This window comes from Mustela nivalis (assembly GCF_964662115.1).
Source record: "Mustela nivalis genome assembly, chromosome: 14".
NCBI lineage: Eukaryota > Metazoa > Chordata > Mammalia > Carnivora > Mustelidae > Mustela > Mustela nivalis.
The window spans coordinates 58,155,211-58,174,144 of NC_139033.1; the positions used below are offsets into that span (position 1 = coordinate 58,155,211).

Below are 18,934 nucleotides of genomic sequence, written 5' to 3' on the forward strand. Positions count from 1 at the left end.
AGTATGTGTGTTGTGGAAGACGCCGGTAGCAGCCCGTTTCGCAATTACTGTGGAAAATAGATTTCTGTGCACAGGGACAAATGCAACAGTCGGTAAATTGGGCTGACAATTGGAGGGAGGGTCAACCATTGAGCCGGCAGAGGACACACGCAGCAGAGCATTCGCTCATTGACTGTCTGGGGATTTGGCTTCGCAGTGACGCCCCGGCCCCTCTCCTTATCCATCCCCTGAGGAACGCCACGAGCATTAAGCACAGACTCCCCAGAGGCAGGTAGCAAGCTGCAGCTATTAAGAATTCTCACCACCTTCTCCACCACTTTTCTCCCGTTTTATCAGTACAGTAAGGCAGTTTCCACAAATTAGCTTTATCTGCGGTCATAATGCCTAACCCCAGCTCAAGTTCTTTGGCCTTGGGGTGGCTGCGCCTGGTGCAAGGGCTCCTTTCGAAGACCATCCGCCCTCCTCCCCGTTCATGGGATTATTTCGTAAATGCATCACAAAGAGAAACTGAACATATTAACACCCTTCCCAAGCCAACACAGGGAGAGCACTGTGCCTTGCAGAATACACGAAATTATCGAGGTATTTTGGGAACGCTTGCGCGTGAAGGAGGAGTCGCGGTTGTAGCCTTCTGTGTAACAGAGATCATTATGACCGAGAAACCATAAAACAGCTTGCAGGTACACATTTTTACTCTAAAACCCCCAGAACATCCAAGCGAAATTACATATACTGCATATATTTTATTGTGAATGCTCTCTTTCAGCATCTGCACCAAGGCAAATTATAGAAAATTGTTACATCTGTTCACTCTAGAAAATCTTCAAGGAAAACAACCCAGGCCACCCTCTAGGAACATTTCTTTGACGAGAGCAGGATGTTCTTTCTCAAAACCTGCAGCTGTGTTGGTTCCTCTCTTCAGCGTTCCAAAGGGGACAATTCCTGAGCTTTGTGAGAAACAGGTTTAGAACAGGAACAAAAGAGATATTTAATATCTCTCCTCTAACTTATCTTTGCAGTGACAGACTTGACATGTCCCCAGAAAACGCTGGCAGATGTGCAATCTGCTGTAAACTCCCCATTTACTGTTTAACCTGTTCTCCCTTCCTCAAATCGCTGAAGGGATCTGAATTGAATAGACCCTTCGTAAGTGAACAGTGCAAAGCCATCAGGTTTATCTAAGCAACAAATCTGCCGAACAATCTTCCTAAAGGCCAGCTTAAAACTAACACGTGACAAAAGAAGGCTGCCAAGTCCTATTTCTGGGGAATGATGCCCTCTTAGCCGATCTCCTGTCCCAGGTGGAGCAGGTCTCTGTTAAAATGTCCGTACCGGTGCGACCACTTGGTGTTCACAAAACACTATGAACTTCCCATTCCTCTGAGACAGATCTTTTCAGCGGCACAGAAAACCTGATCCCGGGTTGTGCCCCCTCCTCCTCACAAGAACCTATATCTGCTTACTGTCCCGCATCTTCTCTACCAGAGCTGAGAGACTGAGTAGGCAGGGTGGGTAGGGGAGAGCGTAATGGACATATTCCTTCCTCTGGTCTAGAGAGTCTAGGTTTTAGCTCCAGACTAATTCAGACTCCCATAAAACTATGCCATCGGACCTCACCCATCTGCCTTTCTCCACTCCTGAGAGGAACAGGAATTCCGTTGAAAGCCCTCAATGAATATGCTGCAACAAAAGACTGTAGAAAATAGTGTTGCCTTCACGGCAGGGACACCTGTCACTGTCACTATGCAGTGTGCCCTGTGTGAAGAGCTATGTGACAAGTTCTTGCCAGACTGTAGCACTGAGGCATTGTGTGCTTTGGACAGTTGCCACTAATGCATTCGTGTGATTTAACGTGTCTCTCTTCTTTCGCTTTAGCCACTAGGAGGCTCAGAATTGAATTTTTAGTAAAACTTCAATTTTACGTTTACTCTCAATCTGGGGCTGGCCGCTAACTCTTTTTCTGTTAGACCCCCTTATGGAGCTGTGGGAGTCCTACCTGCAAAGCTGAGTCATTCTATCTGTCCCCGATGTGTCTAGCACATGAAGTCATTTGCATGGATGTGGGCAAATGCTGAGGAACCACTGATTTGGCTCTCCTAAACAGAGGAGAACTGGTCACGTCAGTAAGCAAGCAGGCCAGTCTTCTGTCATTGGCTGAGGCCTTCCTCCAGGTCAGGGCGAGGGTGAGCAGAGATATGGCCTGTACAGCTGAGAGCGATTCCCCAGAAAGGGAGCAGCTATAACAATGAGCGACCTGGGGAGCACAGCATCAGTCTGGTAGAGGTATTGGGGCTTGGTACCAAACACACCTCTACCACCATCTTTTAGACATTTTTCTTGTAGCTTCATATTCCAACCATCTGGGCAACCATTACACACACACACACACACACACACACTTTTTTCTTTTTTACTGTGAACAATAGTTACTGAACACTATTTCCCAAGAATTTGCTAAGCACTCACCTGCATATTTTACTTAAGCCTCCCAACCATCCTGGGAGGCCTGTTGCATGATTGTTCTAGCTTTGCTATGAGGAGTCTGAGCCTGAAGAGATGACAGAACTTGCCAGGGCACACAACTTGTACCAAGATGGGCTGATTCCGAACTGGGTCTGTCTGCCCCCATCTTCAACCATTGTATAACATTTCCCTCTCAGGCAGACATAATGTACTTTGCTAGATACTAAATAACAGTCATGCTTTTGCCTTTGATGTTGTGAAATTAAGTCAGTATTGTATCACAGTGGAAAGTGGCTCTTATTCCCAAAGAACTCCTCATCACTTCTCATTTAGAAAACCATGCAAGGGCTCAGTCATCTCAAAAATACAGGGTTTTCGTATTATAATACCTTATGCAATTAAAAAGTAAGCAGCTAATACCAAAACTTATAAAGAACAGCAATCCTATGATAATATATAACTTTAATTTCATTGCTACCAGGGAGGAAAAATTTAAAAATCCGTGAATTCAAATGCTTTGGATATGTCAGTTCCAAAGACAAAAATCTTAAACTTCAGTTCTTAGAAAATGATGCCTAAGATGCATGTCTTTGAATGAAATACAGTATTGTAAATTTTAATACATGCTCATAAACCATGTATGTACTCATAAAATACAAATATAATCTGTTATCTATTATCTTGATTATAAAACCAAAATTTGAAATCACAAAACATATTACTTATTGGAAATGTAAACAGGATACACTGTTTTTCTAGTCAGCTATAGATATTAAATCCTATTAACTCCCTTCATGTCATTAGTCTTAGGAAGGCATTATAATTTTCTAATACATATGCATATATTCCATCAGCGCCCCAGCTTATAGAAAACCAATTTACATTTGTCCTTTACTGATGGTGATGATGGACTCCCCAAAACACTGCTCGGAGGAGACTTCCTTCCCTTCCCCTTTCTTTTCTTTCACCACTGACTGAAAACTGCCGCCCCATGCCCCACTTACGCATCAGCTGAGGAACAGTCAACAGCGGTGTCTGGTGATAGGGCATCATCACACAAAGAGGAGACATTGGGGAAGGGTTAGGAAAGAAATGGAAAAGATCAGAAGAAATGAAAGGAGTGGAGTTCCCTGACTCCACCAACACTCAGCTCTTCTGATGTTCATTATCTCCTCCCCACATCCTTTGCCAGCTCCAGAATGCCTCCCTTCTTTTACTCTCCCCAGTCCTCCATCCTCACCCCTCTTTCATACCACTGATCCTGCCCCCTGGAAATTCTTTCTTCATCTTCTATCCATATCACACCAGGCCCTGCTTAGCCTTTTCTCTGAGTGAAGGCCATTACCAATACAACCAAAGCAAGCATTGCTCATTTCTACCAGAAGGCACTCTGCCCCATTCCTGAAAGGAGGCATATGTCTTCCTCCACACGGAAATTCTAAACCAGACTTCACAGAGAAACACTTGCATGTCTGGTGGGTATGCTCTACATTCCTATTAACAGCATTTATCTTCCAGTGCTTTGGGGAATTAACCTTGGAGCCTATCGAGAATTTTTTTTTTTTCTAGAGTGAAATGATTGCACATTCTACAAAAACTCCCTTATAAACCAACTCTAGATGGAATCCTTCCTTAAGCTTGAGGCTACCTTTGTGGAATCCAAGTCTTTTGGGTCATTCTCACTCTTGGAACTCTTAAACCCCCAAATGAAATGTAACTTACCACCCAATCACACCATGCAGACCTTTTCACAAGGTCCTTGGAACTCATGATATCACATCCACAAAATCTTCAGAATCCTTGAACTCTCTTCTGAATGGTCACGTCCATTCTCTTCTAGTCAAAACCTGGCAATCTTCTGAGAGTACTGTTTTCCCAGCCACTCCCTCTAACAGGCACTGGGTTCTACCCCCCGCATCTGACACAAAACTTATTATTGGAGGCAGGTAGCTTTGTACTAGCTTTTTATTGTCACTTCCACAACCTTAAGACCCACCACTTTAAAGGATGTCTTCAGGTTTTACCATCCACTGCCCCTTCACATGGCAGCTACTACTCAGCCTGGACATGACACTTCCTTCACTCTACCCTACCACTTTCTTACTGTCCATCGTCCTCTGATGTCCTTCCTTCCTTCCTCACTAGCTTTATGTTGCTCACCCACAATCACATTGGCACCTATACCTGCATCCCTTGGCATCCATCTCTCCTTCCACAATGCCTGCCTAGTAAAGCCCTGGCCAGGACTTAAACCCAAAACTCTACACACCCTCTCCCTGTACCTGAGTGACTGAATGTGGATGGAGAAAACTGCACAGTTGTACCGGCTTACTGATGAACCATACTGGCTACTAGCCAATGATACTGAATTTCCCTGGTCAGTATACTCTCCCGCCCTCTAAGTTAGCCATCTCATGTTTTCTTTCTCCCCAAATGCCTCTTTCTCCAAAACCTCCCTCCTCACTCTCAGCTGATGGCCTTGCTTCATAGTTCGTTGAGAATAGAAGCAATAAGAAGATAAAATCTTCATCTTGCCATGACTGAGTCCAATGCCAGTTATCTCCGTTGCTACCCATGTATTTTCTCTTCCCTCCTATTATTGTTTCTGCTCCAATCTAAGTCCTATGTATCATTCCCTCTGGCCTGTTCAAGGACTTTCCAGTACTTCTGGACTAAAAAACACAGCCAAACTACCCAACAAAACCTTCTCTTGATGCTCCATCCTTCAGCTATCATCTTCTCCTTTTTACGGCCAAAGTCCTAAGAAGTGTTGCCTTCCTCTTGCATCTATTTTCTTAGATCTTAGTCTCTAATGAGGGGTATCCTATGTGTCCACTGAATCAACACTTATCAAGGCCACCACCAGCCTCCATGTTGCCAAATCCTATGGTCAATTTTCAGTTGTCCATTCGTCTTTTTGAAGCACTCTTCGACATGTCTTCCAAAATATACTTTTCCTCCTATCTCTGACAATTCCTTTCCTTTGCTGGTTTTTCTTTTTGTATTCTAGGGCTCAATCCCAGGACCCATTATCTTCCATGCCCATACCTTCTGCTTAAAGGGTTTCCTTTTGTTCTATGATTTTAAATACTATCTCTAGACCAATGACTCTAAAGTTTGTATCGGCAGCCTCACCTAGCCAGTGGCCTACCACACTTCCACTTTGAGATCCTGTTGGCCTCTCAAGGTTAAGTCCAAAACAGAACTAATGGTTTCTCTTCCCAACCCACACACTGCTCTTGCCTGATCTTCCCTACCTAAGTAAATTTTCATGACCTTCCATCTGGTTACTCAGGCTAAAAATCTGGCAGCCATCCTTAATTATTTACTTTTTCTTATACCAATATTTGGAATATTGGAAATGGAATACGGAATTTGGAATATTGGATATTGGCTGTGCCCATATAATAGATCCCAAACTTGGCCATATCTGAAGCCTCCACCTACATTCAAGCCACCATCAGCTCTTGCCTTGACTATTATAATGGCTTTCTGACAGCTCCCCTGCTCTCAGAGTGGCCCCTCTATAGTCTGTTCTTCACATAACAGCCAGAGTGATCTTTCTAAGAGAGAAATTAGGCCATGGTCCTCATTAGCTCAAAACCTTCCAGTGGCTTCCTACTGTTCTTATAACAGAAGGCACAACCCTATACAAGTCCTCGAGGTACACTGTATTTGGACCTTGTTATGCCTCTGACATCTGTCCAAGTCACCCCTACATTTTGCTGGTTTTAAACTCATGGCCAACCCCAGGGACTTTCTACTCACCTGGCCGCCTGTGTGAGAGACTCTTTCTGCAGATACCTGCATGGCTGGCAGAAGACATCTGTAGGCAAGGAATGATTCTATTTAAACTAGCCTCTCCCCATCAATCCCTGCTTTTCTTTATAGCATTCATCTCTGCTTGAAAATACGTATTTCTTTATTTATTTACAAGAACAGGGACTTTTCCTTTCTTATTAACCAATATATTCTCGGAACCTAGAACACATAACACATATAATAAATACTCAGTATATTTATGTAATTAGTAATTATGTTGGATTTACATGCCTGTGTGAGCATGTACACACACACACACACACACACACTCTCTCTTATCTGTTTATTCCTGTGGTGGAGTTTGGTACCTGTATTTCCATGTGTAGTTACACATGTAAGAACAAAAGCAGACTTTCAGAGGTAAAACTTCAAGTGCTTTAGATGACTGTCATCTCAGGTGCTACACAGAAAATGGAAGGCACTCTTTTCCTTCCATTTCTTGCTTTGGTGTCAATCTGTGTGAAAAATAAGATTCATTTTAATGCCTTGGAGGCATCACCATGCTTCCAAGGCTCAACAGAGGGGATAAGCTGGTTCACCAGCTCTGGGGACTCCTGTTTCCCATTTCACATGTGTACCTGCAACTGTGCTTCCCTCAAACTCACGTGACGTGCACAAGCTAAACCTGATTTCCTTCAGCAAACTCTTATTACGCTGATCGCTATTATTTCCATGGGGAGAGAGCTGACTCAACCACTGCTAGGTTCTTGGATCATTAAAAAAAAGCAGGGGGGACTCTCACCAGAGAGAGCGCACTAAGTAGTCTCTGGGACTGATTATTTACAGACAACAACTTCATGTTTTTAAGGCCAAAAAATACCAAACCCAGAAATTTGTCCCCTAACTTTGTGGTAAGATTGGTTTGATAAACATACTTGCTTTTATTCTCATGGTTGATTTAGTTTTATTCTGACTCCTTCCAAAAGAGGAACGGAAGGAAGGAGGGAAGGAAGGAAGGAGAAAGAAAGGAAAGGAAAAAGGGAGATGAAAGGAAAGTAAAAATGGAGAGCAAGAGAAGAAAAAAAGGAAAAATAGTTGAGGGGCACATTTATTTTTCCACTGACAGACTGCTTCTCAGACTGTGTTTGATAGTCCCGCCAACCTAAGTCTTCTGTGGGTGTCACCTGAGAACAGAGACATCTTATAAACACTCTTAAATGTGCAAAACAACAAAGGAATCTGTTTTAAATGTCTCAAATATATTTTTACAGGAAAACACAGTACAAATTTTGTCAGCCGATATGATCCTCGATTTAATAGCTGGATACAACTTCCACCCATGCAAGAAAGGTAAGTGTTTATTTCTTATGTCTGAAACATTTGTGGCTGCTTTACAGGAAGCATGGATGTCGAATGGGTTTCTTTGGTAAATTATGGTAAACAGAGCCAATGAAAGACATATGAGTCAAAATGCAAATTTTGGCCTGGCCAATTTAGAATAACTACTTTGTTAACTCAATGGAGAAAAAAACAATCAAATAAGTCAATCATTGGTTCCAATGGAGGGAGAAAAAAATTGTATGGCTTGTCTTCAATTACTACATTGGTTTGGATTTTTGGCAAGTGGAGCTAAAATTGTGTCTCCTCTCCCACTTTTCTCAGTGATAATATACTTAATTCTATAAATGAAATCTAGAACGCCATTCTTACAATGGTATCCATTTTCATGCAGAAATTGCAGTATGAAATTTTCTGGTCTCACTAACTCAAATCCTGGACATCTGCCTTCTCAACTCTCCTCCCGTCGTACATTCAAGAACAGGTCCTTTGTTAGCTCAAAAAACAAAAAACAAAAAAACACCACAGTTTTGCAAGCTGTCTTTTTTTTTCCCCCTGATGTATTTGGTGTTTATCTCACCCGAGTCTCCTGGCTGCCAAGGGACAAGTGGCTACTGCCTTCATGCAGTTTGCCTCTCCAGCTGTTACCTACATGCAACTTCATCTTAACATGCACATGCAAACTCCCTTTTGTGCACTCAGGGCGCCCAGATGGCTCAGTCAGTTAAGCATCTGCCTTTGGCTCAGGTCATGACCCCAGGGTCCTGGAATCAAGTGCCACATTGGGCTCCCTAAGCAGGGATTTCCCCCCTTCTCCCTCTCCCTATCCCCACCCCCCCACACCCCCGTCCTCCACAAACCCCCGCTTGTGCTCTCTGGCGCCCTCTGCCTGTCAAATAAATAAAATCTTTAAAAAATAATAAATTTTGAGCATTCGATTCTTTTCAGATAATATTTCAGCATCCTCTTGAGCAACATATCCAACATAATAGCCATAAGCTACAACCTATTTCTTCTTCTCAAATGAATTATTTAAGAAATAATATTCTTTCCTGTTTCCCTCATGACTCTTCTTTAACATCATTTTTATAAACATTCAGTTAGAATACACTAAGATCAACTTAGAGCCTTAATATTAAATTCCAGTGAACAGGAAGTTTTCAGGTAATATCATTTATTCGAAAACGTGCATCATTGCAGGAAGACCGTATGCGTCAATGCTAGGAGAAAACTCTGTATATTAAAGCCATCTTTTGGGAGACTAAAAACTATGCATAGGAGATGATGAGGCACAAGATAAGGACCACGACACTTTTAGGAACGTGTCGTTCAAAGGTACCTCAAGAAACCATACAAAGTCAGTTAATATCCTGACAAACTTCTCCGCCCCCCTCTTGTGCATACATGCATGCGTGGAAACCTCCTGATGTGTTTCTCCAGGGGGCCTTGTTTCTCTCCCTTTGAGCTTATTTCTTCATGGCTCGGATGGTGGCTGCATCACTTTACCCTTTAATCAAAACCATTCCGAGAAGTTTTATTTTTAAAAAAATGTTAAAAATAAATATCCGTAATATGTTTGAAATGGCAGCATCTCCTCACCATGGTCCCCTTTGCTGGGGGCTGCGCACCACGATAATTAACCTTCACGCCTTGGGTTTGGGAGGCATAACTCACGTCGCGGTCAATTATCTCACTGTAGAGCCCCTAAGGACGAGAAGTATTGCTGCAAAACCTAATTAGTAATTTTTTTAAATGTGTATTGTTTACTTGATATTCTATAATGACTTCCTCTGAGGCACTATGGCCTATCATGGCAGGGTCCTACTTAGACAATTTTTAGCAGCTCATTGACCTGATAGAAAGACCTGCCATGGTCTGTCGGCGCCCGGCAGCCACCGTTGACAGGATGGACTGTTTAACGTTTCTTTCTAAGTCATTATGGTATATCATGTCAGGTCCCTAGTAAGAGAAGTTTTTTTTTAGATCTCGAACAATCAACCCGATAGACCAAATAAAGAGCTCCTTATAGAGCTGAGTGGGGAAAGGCAGATTTCACAAATGCCCAGTCAATCTTCTAGCTCCAGATCTCCTATGGGCTGATTGATTTAAGCAGCAATCCATAACTTCAAAGGAAAATTTTCTGTCATTGCCAAGCCTCCACTCTAAGTACCAAACACGATCAGTGACTGGCGTGGCTTAATTAGTGATTAAACAAAAAAAAAAAAAAAAAAAAAGAGAGAGAGAAGAAAATACATGAGATGACCTTTAGATTTAAAAAAAAAAAAAAGTTTCTTGAAACATTCAAATGAGTTAATTCTGCATTGTATCGATCATGAATCAGGTTCACCAGACGCGCCGCCACCTCCCTCCTTCCTTTGGTTGCTACCAAATGGCTGAGAAGTAGTTATGCTGAGAAATTACCAAACTGAGAATAATAGAAACATGTTGAAAACCGCCTCTGGGGTAACCTACTCTTAGAACTGACTGGACAGACTCTTAGGATGGCTCACCTAATCAGAGCTTCCCAAAGAATGCTGTAATAAAATTGCAGAATATGCCCCTCCCACCGAGTTCAGCCAGGAAATGGGCACACTGCCTCTAGGTTTACTCAGTGAACTCACAAACTGCATCCCTGCTACATATGAAATGATTGCAGGAAAATATACGTTTAAATGTAATGCTACTGAGTTGTTTCGGTCTCAGATGTAGGATTTGATTCTTCCCTGAAAAGAGGTTAAATGTTGAGACTAGGATCAATGGAAATGCTCTGGCAACTTTTTTTCCAGTAAAAATATACATTTTAGGTATCAGTCATATGGACACCATATCTCCTAGCTAGTGCAGAAAAAAAAAAAAAAAAAGAAAAAGAAAAAAAGAAGAAGAAAAAGAAAAAGCACCTTGGAGAGCACCAACAACAAAGTTTATATTTCATAGAATAAGAGAAAAGCTAGAAGCAAATACATAAAAGATTTGTTTCCAAATTTAAATATTTTGTTTCTAGAAGCCTTACAACAACAACATGAGACAATATTTTGTTTGAAAAATGTGTTGCCCTCTTTTAAACCTGATGGTGAAAGTCAAGAATTCAAGCTGAGCTAAGGTTATAGTAATTCAGCCTCATGCTTTAGGATATAAACTGACCACCCTAAGGGGTCAGAAAGAACTAGCAAAGACCTCAACAATATGCAAGGTTCAAAATATGTTTGTAGAAGTTGCTGGGAGGTTGCTGTCTCTTTTAACTTATCACAATGCACTGAATTTTGCCTCTGGTGTTAGGGAAGGAGGAGCTGGAGGAGAGAGAGATGAACAATTTGAAATACACATAGTATAATCCCATTTAAAAATCTTCAGTAATCTGGAGTTTACTAAAAAAAAAAAAAACAAAAAACAAAAAACAAAAACAAATACCCTAATCCTGTGTTCTTCATGTGGGGAGGAGGGTCAGGGAACACTCCCAGGAGAGACCTGGTATGGTAAAATTTTAGCCTGGAGCAAATGTTTGCAGTTTCTGACAGACCATGAACTATCCAGGGCTCCCATAATGCATTTCATGAATTTTTACTTTGGGCATGCAAGGGAGTAAGTCAGAGACTCAGAATCTTCACCATTGGAATGTCTACATAAAAATGCACTTTTAGTCAGGAAGTGAAACCTACTGATTTTTTTTTCCCATTTAGATCCTAATAGTGACACTGTGTGGATAAAGTTAGGAGTACATACCAAGCATCAAATTAAGAAAATCTTGCTTAAAAGAGAGCAAGTTCTGACAGGCTCACTCAGTATCACTGAGGAAGGAAGAAACCAGGACAAAGTGAGAGAACAGAAATTTAGACTGGATGGAAATTTAGACTCTACCACGAAGAGATCTTGCTCTTATTCTTCATTATCTAAACTTATTTAATGAAGGGTTTTCACGCTTGTCATGACTAACAGGCATTTTCTCTTCTAGACCAGTATATGGCACATAGAAGAACCCAACACCTTACAGCCCACATAGTCCAAATTATTTAAAGGTGGTAAAATTAGTAAAATTATTATTAGTAAAATTATTTCAGTAAAAATATTTCAGAGGCTCTAAGACTTGTTAGAGAATCCTCATATGGAAGAGGAATACTGACATACTGTTGTGTCCATGATGCAAAGAAATATCTGTGTTCCTTCAGTCTATTCCTGTAGACAGGTCAGTCTTTCCAAAGAAACATTTTAACTGAGAAGGTAAAAGCACGTGTAGGACAGTTGTGACCTAACATATTCAATGAGAGCACAACCCAAGTCTAGTCAGAGAAATAGAAAGAAGCAATGGACATCCGTGGGCACTTACCTTTGCAACTGTTTTGAACCTAATATTATATTTAACCTAATATTATATTTAAATGGGTTTTTACTTTTCTGTAGTAGGAAATCTCAGAATTTTTAAATCAATGATTTCTCTGACACAATGTATGCATAGATCCAATCACTGCAGCGTAACTTTAAACATGTTACAATTCTGTCAATTATCCCTCAGTAAAGCTGGAAAAAATAAAACAAAACTGAATCCATCACCCTCTATAACATATACCATTACCTATATAGTAATAAACTACCTAAACAAACATAAAAGAATTTAATAAATGTCATTAAGAAACGTTCCCTTGCAAACATCTTGATGGCTGATTTTTTTTTTTTTTTTTGATGTCTGATTTTTAAAAAACCTTTTTATCTGGGTAATGTTAACTGATGGTTCCAAAGCATAAACACAATGCGGGATCCTATGATGGCACTTGACATATGGATTTGCCAATAACCCTGTATGGAAAGTATCGTTAACAGCCCCCGTTACAGAGCAGCAATCTGAGGCCGAGAGGGGCTGAGTCACATGTCAAAGGTTACCCATCCCATAAATCACGTAGCCAGGCAACCTCTTCTAGAGACTAAATTGTTAATCGAGATGCTGTTTACTGCTTCCCAGAGGCTTTGGCACTTTGTAAACACAAGTTAGAGAAACTCCCGATAGAAACCTCTAGGACTCTTGATCTTACTACTCCCATTGCCCAAGAGTCTTGGCACTAATTTTTATGAAGACTATACATTCATCAAACAAGTTATATTCTCTGAGGGGCTTGGCGCTTAAACACTGTACTTATTCAGTATTGGATCTCATGTTATCCCCATAAAGTATATTATTCCAGTAGCAGCAATGAGATAAAAGGAGCAAAGGGTCCAGGACTTGCTCAACATATCAACCTAGTCATCCTAACTCCAAATTTTTTAGTCCCCTGTGAACACATGTTCTCCCTCAGCTCTTATGTCTTACTAGTTGCCAAGTCTTAGATCTTCCTTTAATAGATCTTTAGCCTCAGCTCTTGTAGGTCTTCCGTAAAACTCTCATTCAGGTCCTCAACATCTCAACCCTCCCTTATGGTCTACCTCAGAACTGATCTCCCTGTTTTCAGTCCTTTCAACACAGCTGGTGCCTTTGGCCTTTGAAGGCATAATGGGAAAATTTAATAAATTGCCACTCTTGAAAAGATACTAAAAAATATCCTGTAGCTTTGTAAGAAGGAACACCAAAAGGCATATCACTAAACTTCCTACAAGAGGCTATGTAAGAGCAAAATTTCAACACTAAATTCAGTTCACAAAAGTTTCTCTATTTGCAGTAGTACTGGGAAGGAAAAAAATGATAATTGAAGAAAAATTTTGATGATGTAGTTCTCTTATAAATTGGGAACAATGACCCTTGAAGGACCATGAAAAAAGTGAATGTCAAGATAATTTATTATTGTTACATTATCTACCTCATTTTTCACTTTGTCTTACTGAGCTGTGATACCAAATATCCCAAACATTAGTGAACACTCTTTACAGTGTATAAAAAAGCAAGATAAAAGGATCTGAAACAGAGTCGGTGAATTTCTCCTCCACTCTTACTTTAATACCAAAATGTTAACCAGAGGGGGCAAGGCATATGACTACTGTCAAGGTCTCAGATTTGGAGGAGGCTGTATGTGCAATTTCCAAGTTCCTGCCACCCTTTCTAAAGCAGGATTTACCTCCTTTGCCTGACTGAGTTCCTTTTGTGATTTACGGTGGGTTGTTGTTTTCGTTGTAGAAGAGCCAGTTTCTATGCATGTCGGCTGGACAAACATTTATATGTTATTGGTGGAAGGAACGAAACCGGCTATTTGTCCAGCGTGGAGTGCTATAATCTAGAAACAAACGAATGGCGGTATGTGTCCTCCCTACCACAGCCTCTGGCAGCTCACGCGGGAGCAGTGCACAATGGGAAAATTTACATTTCAGGCAAGTCATTCCTCTGCTTTCTGTTACCAAGTTCAGTTCCAAGGCTCTTTCTTGACTTGTATGTATATGTTTAATTCACAGGGGGTGTACACAATGGAGAATATGTCCCATGGCTATATTGCTATGACCCCGTAATGGATGTCTGGGCTCGAAAACAAGATATGAACACAAAACGCGCCATCCACACTTTGGCTGTAATGAATGATCGCTTGTATGCAATTGGAGGAAATCATTTGAAAGGTCTTTTTTCTTTCTTTTTTTTTTTTAAATCACAATATCATTTGCATCTTATGTTTCTTGCTAAGGGGGTTTCTCGTTAGATAATCATAGTTAACCAAGTAAAAAACATGTTGACCAAATAAAAGAAACTCTGTGTAAATTAGCTGTACCCTTGGGCAAGCATTTATTTTGGCTCCTCTGCAGATAGGATTATTTTTAAGTTACTGCACACATTAAAGAAATGAATAATGATGTCAACAGAAAGTAAAAAACGAGAGCATTAATAACTGAAAAGCACAAACAATTTGTTGTAACAATGAATTCAGTAAAATAAATTATTCCTTATCACCAAAGTTATAGTAATAAATTTTTTCCAGAAAATTGTTTTTTGTAGTAATCATAAAGAACTTCAGTCATAGATGCACAAAGAAGCTAATACATGATTTTTCTTAAGGAAAACATTTCATAGAATTTCATGTCTAAATTTAGAATTATTTCTTTGAAGAGTTGGATTCCAAACATTCTATGACTCTCAAATTCTTTGTTTTATTAATAAAAAAATATTTAAAACATAGTATTCTTAGAGTTTCGTCTGGGCTCCTTTCCTTCTCCATAATGTGTATGACTACAACTTTCTGTAGTTTGTGAGCGTGTGATGTTATGCACGTGCACAGCACACTGGGCACAACAGGGAAGCTAAGAGAGCTCTGGTGTTGAGAAGAGTCCCCGAACTACTTTGGGCCCTGGTCTCCTCACCTGAAAATGAAGAAACTGGTCTAGCTGATCGCTAAAATCTCCTCCAGCTCTGACCTTCCATGATCCTTGAAACTGACCCAAAAGAGAAACAGGCCATCCACGTGTGATAGCTGAGGATTTATTTTTCCATAGTACACCCATCTCAAAAAACAGGGTTAGACATAGACATTCCTTCTGGATTTCCTAATACATATGTACCCCTAATGTAATTAAAGACCACACCGGCTTAATGTTTATGTAAATATTTCCAAGTTCCTACTCAATCCTAAATGTCAATATCCTGGTCCGTGCTGCTCTCCTCTGTGCTCAGTGGGAGATTATCTTTGCCGCTATAACTCTTCCTTTTTTATTCTTTTTCTCTCTTACTGCTGCTCCTTCATTTCAATCCATACACCATTCCTTTACATCAAAATACTTGTATATAGTATTACTTTTGTAGCTTTCTATATTAAAATGTGAATTCTGCTAATTTCTTTTGCATAATAATGACGAAACATTCTAGGAACTCTTGAATTTTGAGGTTATACTTGAACAGAAAGATTTGGGGAATGACAACCTAAATGAGAAATAACACACACACACACACATCAAATTAGGTTGGCTCAGGGGCACCTGGGGGGCTCAGTGAGTTAATCCTCTGCCCCTGGCTTAGGTCATGATTTCAGGGTCCTGGGATCAAGCTCCACATCGGGCATCTGCTCAGCAGGGAACATGCTTTTCTCTCTCTCTCTCTGCCTGACTACTTGTGATCTCTCAGTGTCTGTGTCAAATAAATAAATAAAATCTTTAAAAAAAAATAATTAGGTTGACTCAGGGAATCATTACGGCTTAGAGGGAAAGGTGTGGGTCTGGGTCCCAGTTATGCACTTGGAGTTGTGTGATCTCACTCAAGACCCTCAACCTCACCTCTATAAAAGAGGGATAACTATCCTTTCCTTGGTAGTTTTTGTGAGGCTTACAATCAACATATGTAATACATGTACTGGGCACAGTGCCTTCTGTGATGCCACTAGAACTTCAGCCCTGGGAATTTGCTCCAATCTTCAGTCACGTATATTATCGTCGATAATCTTAATGATAAAGGAGAGGAATACACCCCAGAATTCCAGTAAGCCCTTTGTTCTACTGTTCCCAAAGCTATCTGATTTATTTTACATAAGAAGTTACACAAGAAGTTCAGTGGCCTGAAATAATTTGTCCACCTCTTCCAGTATGAAAATTACTCTACTTTTTGGTCTATCTTCTCAATTACTTTGAAGAGTCCAATAAGTTGATTAATTTAGTGTATGCATTATAATTGTCAGCTAGCAAATATCCATTGCATGCATTTAAATAGAGGAAAATTTTACTTAGGATTTGGTCTGCTCGATGAAGCTCTCCCTCTACAGATTTTTGACTTCCTAAATTAAAAAGCAGGGCTCCAGTAGAGTCCCAAGATCTTAAGTTGTTCTCTACAACATGCTTACTGACCAGTCACTGAGAAACTTCATCAGAGTAAGAAGCCCTCAGCAGAAGTAGCCCCTGATTCTACCTTAACCCTTAGTAGATATTGGAAACCATTCATACCATCATAATTATTTATAAACATAAACTACTGGGAAGCTGGGTGGTTCAGTCGTTAAGCGTCTGCCTTTGGCTCAGGTTATGATCCCAGAGTTCTGGGATTGAGCCCTGCATGGAGCCCTGCTTTGAGCCCCACATTGGGCTCCACACTCTGCAGGAAGCCTGTTTCTCTCTCTCCCACTCCCCCTAATTGTGTTACCTCTTTTGCTTTGTCTCTCCCTGTCAAATAAATAAGTAAAAAATTTAAAAATAAATAAGTAAATAAACTGTTAAAAAGGTAAAAGTTGCTAAACATCATGTTTTTAGTAAATTAAAACATCTTGAGAGAGTTAAATATTCATTTAGGAAAAATGATACAGTTTAGTCTGTAAGAATATGAGCTTTGAAGCCCCTTTGCCTGAGTTTAAACCTCAGCCTGTCTACTTGCTGGCTGTGTGACTTATTCAAGTCATTACCTCTCTCTATCCCTCAGTTTTCTCATCTGTAAAATGAACATAATGTTTAACTATCTCAGAGATAGGATGAGGGGCATTAAGTGAATTCATCTACATAAAGCATTTGGCAGACAACTAGCTTATTACAAGCACTTTATAAAATGTTTGCTTTTAATTATTTTAAATCTTTTTAATCCAAGGTTTTAGTAAACATTTTAAAATAAGATCTACCCCCATATAATCAACATTTACCAATGACATCGAGTCAGACATTCTTGCTTTGAATTAATTGGAAATACCCAGAGTTTGTTTGTTTGTTTGTTTTAGGTCTCTGTAACATGTCTCCCAATTTCACTAGTAAATTTATGCTTTTGTCTCTTTAGAGATACAATTAGCTATTTCTTGGCTCTAGAGCTTTTTAAAAAAGAAGCCCTAGCCTTGAATCAGGACCCTGAGAGTTCATTCTTATGTGCTTCCGTTTTGCTATGTCCCATAGGTTTCTCCCACCTTGACGTAATGCTCGTGGAATGCTATGACCCAAAAGGTGACCAGTGGAATATTCTCCAAACTCCCATTTTAGAGGGTCGAAGTGGCCCTGGCTGTGCAGTGCTCGATGACAGCATCTACCTTGTGGGAGGCTACAGCTGGAGTATGGTATGTGTCCACAGTTACCTCACCCTCCTCCTCTCTGTTTTGTTCTTGCTTTGTGTTTCCCTCCATGTGTGTTACCATCCACGCAGAAACCTTTGAAGAGTATCATGTTTGGGGCCCCTGGGTGGATCCGTTGATTAAGCATCTGTCTGCCTTTAGCTTGGGTTGTGATCTTGGGGTCCTGGGATTGAGTCCCTCATCGGGTTCCCTGTTCGGCGGGGAGCCTGCTTCTCACTCCACTCTGCTGCTCCCCCCTCTGCTTGCGCTCTCCCTCTCTCTCTCAAATAAATTTATTTAATTAAATCTGAAGAAACAAGTATGAGTATCATGCTTGTATTCAGGCTGTAAGTCACTTCAAGTATTAAAAAACAATCAGTGAATTGTGGTCGAGCTGGCTTGCTTTCTCATCCATTGATTCCCGAAATGTGTGGTTGGTTCTCCGCCTCTATCCTATGTGCCTGCCTTTGTGATTCCGGCTTTCCAACTGAAAGTGAGACACAAGTGGTTTTACAAACTTTCTGTTGAAATTGTTTGCAGAGTTCATTGAATTGTTTGAATTGTCTGGAAAGTTTCTGACCAGGGAGGCATAAAAACTAGAAATTGTTAAATATCCACAAAGTCTCTTTAGGATATATTATTTGCCATTGCTTTTGACTCTGGCCGGTCTTTATCATGAAAATTTCCAAGCTCACACACACAAAAAACGAGAGTACAGTGGACTCTCGTAAACCCAGCCTCTGGCTTCAATATCTGTCAAGATTTTGCTCTACTTTATCTGTCCTCCATTTTAAACATTTTGACTGAAGCAATCTGAAGCAAATTCTAGACATCATATTATTTCACCCTAAATGATTCGGTACTTATCCTTTTAAAAAATTATTCATGTGTTTAAACATACCATCAACACACCCAACAAAATTAACAATAATTCCTTCATATCTAATCTATATTCAAATATTTCCTATGGAAATATATATTCCAAGTTGATATGTTCAAGTCAGGATCCTATAGTCTCACTTGCATTTGGTTATTATATCTCATCCATCTCTTGCAATCTGGAAAATTACCCCACTCCACTTCTTCTTCCATACCATTAACCTGTAGAGAAAACAAAGCAAAACAAAAACCAGGGTCAGCTATCATAGAGAAGAGCTGGTGTTCTGGAATAGGCGAATGACGGCCTTGCAAGGTCATTTAAGACAGTCTCTGTCTCTGTTTGGACTATAAAACAGACACTTAGGCATAAGGACTTCATAATTAAGATCAGCTTTTTTCTGTTTAAAATTTCCTCTGTTCTTTTTTTTTTTCTTTTTTTGCCAAGAACACCCGAGGAGGTAGCCACGTAGTTGGAATTATATCACATGAGGAGACTTATAGGGCCCTGTGGTCAACATATTCATTTTTAAAATGATGACCGTCTTCATATTTTCTTAGCTATAGATTGGTGTTACAAGATTAACTGG

The 18,934-nt window shown here is 40.3% G+C and overlaps 1 protein-coding gene across 1 annotated transcript in view; it reads left to right on the plus strand.

Moving 5' to 3' along the window:
* Positions 1–18,934, plus strand: part of KLHL14 (kelch like family member 14) — a 96,327-nt gene that overhangs the window by 75,630 nt on the left and 1,763 nt on the right. The window contains exons 5-8 of the mRNA XM_082699601.1: positions 7,497–7,575; positions 13,658–13,848; positions 13,930–14,088; positions 17,317–17,474. Coding sequence (XP_082555727.1) covers positions 7,497–7,575; positions 13,658–13,848; positions 13,930–14,088; positions 17,317–17,474 — 587 coding nt within the window. The remainder of the gene's footprint in view (positions 1–7,496; positions 7,576–13,657; positions 13,849–13,929; positions 14,089–17,316; positions 17,475–18,934) is intronic.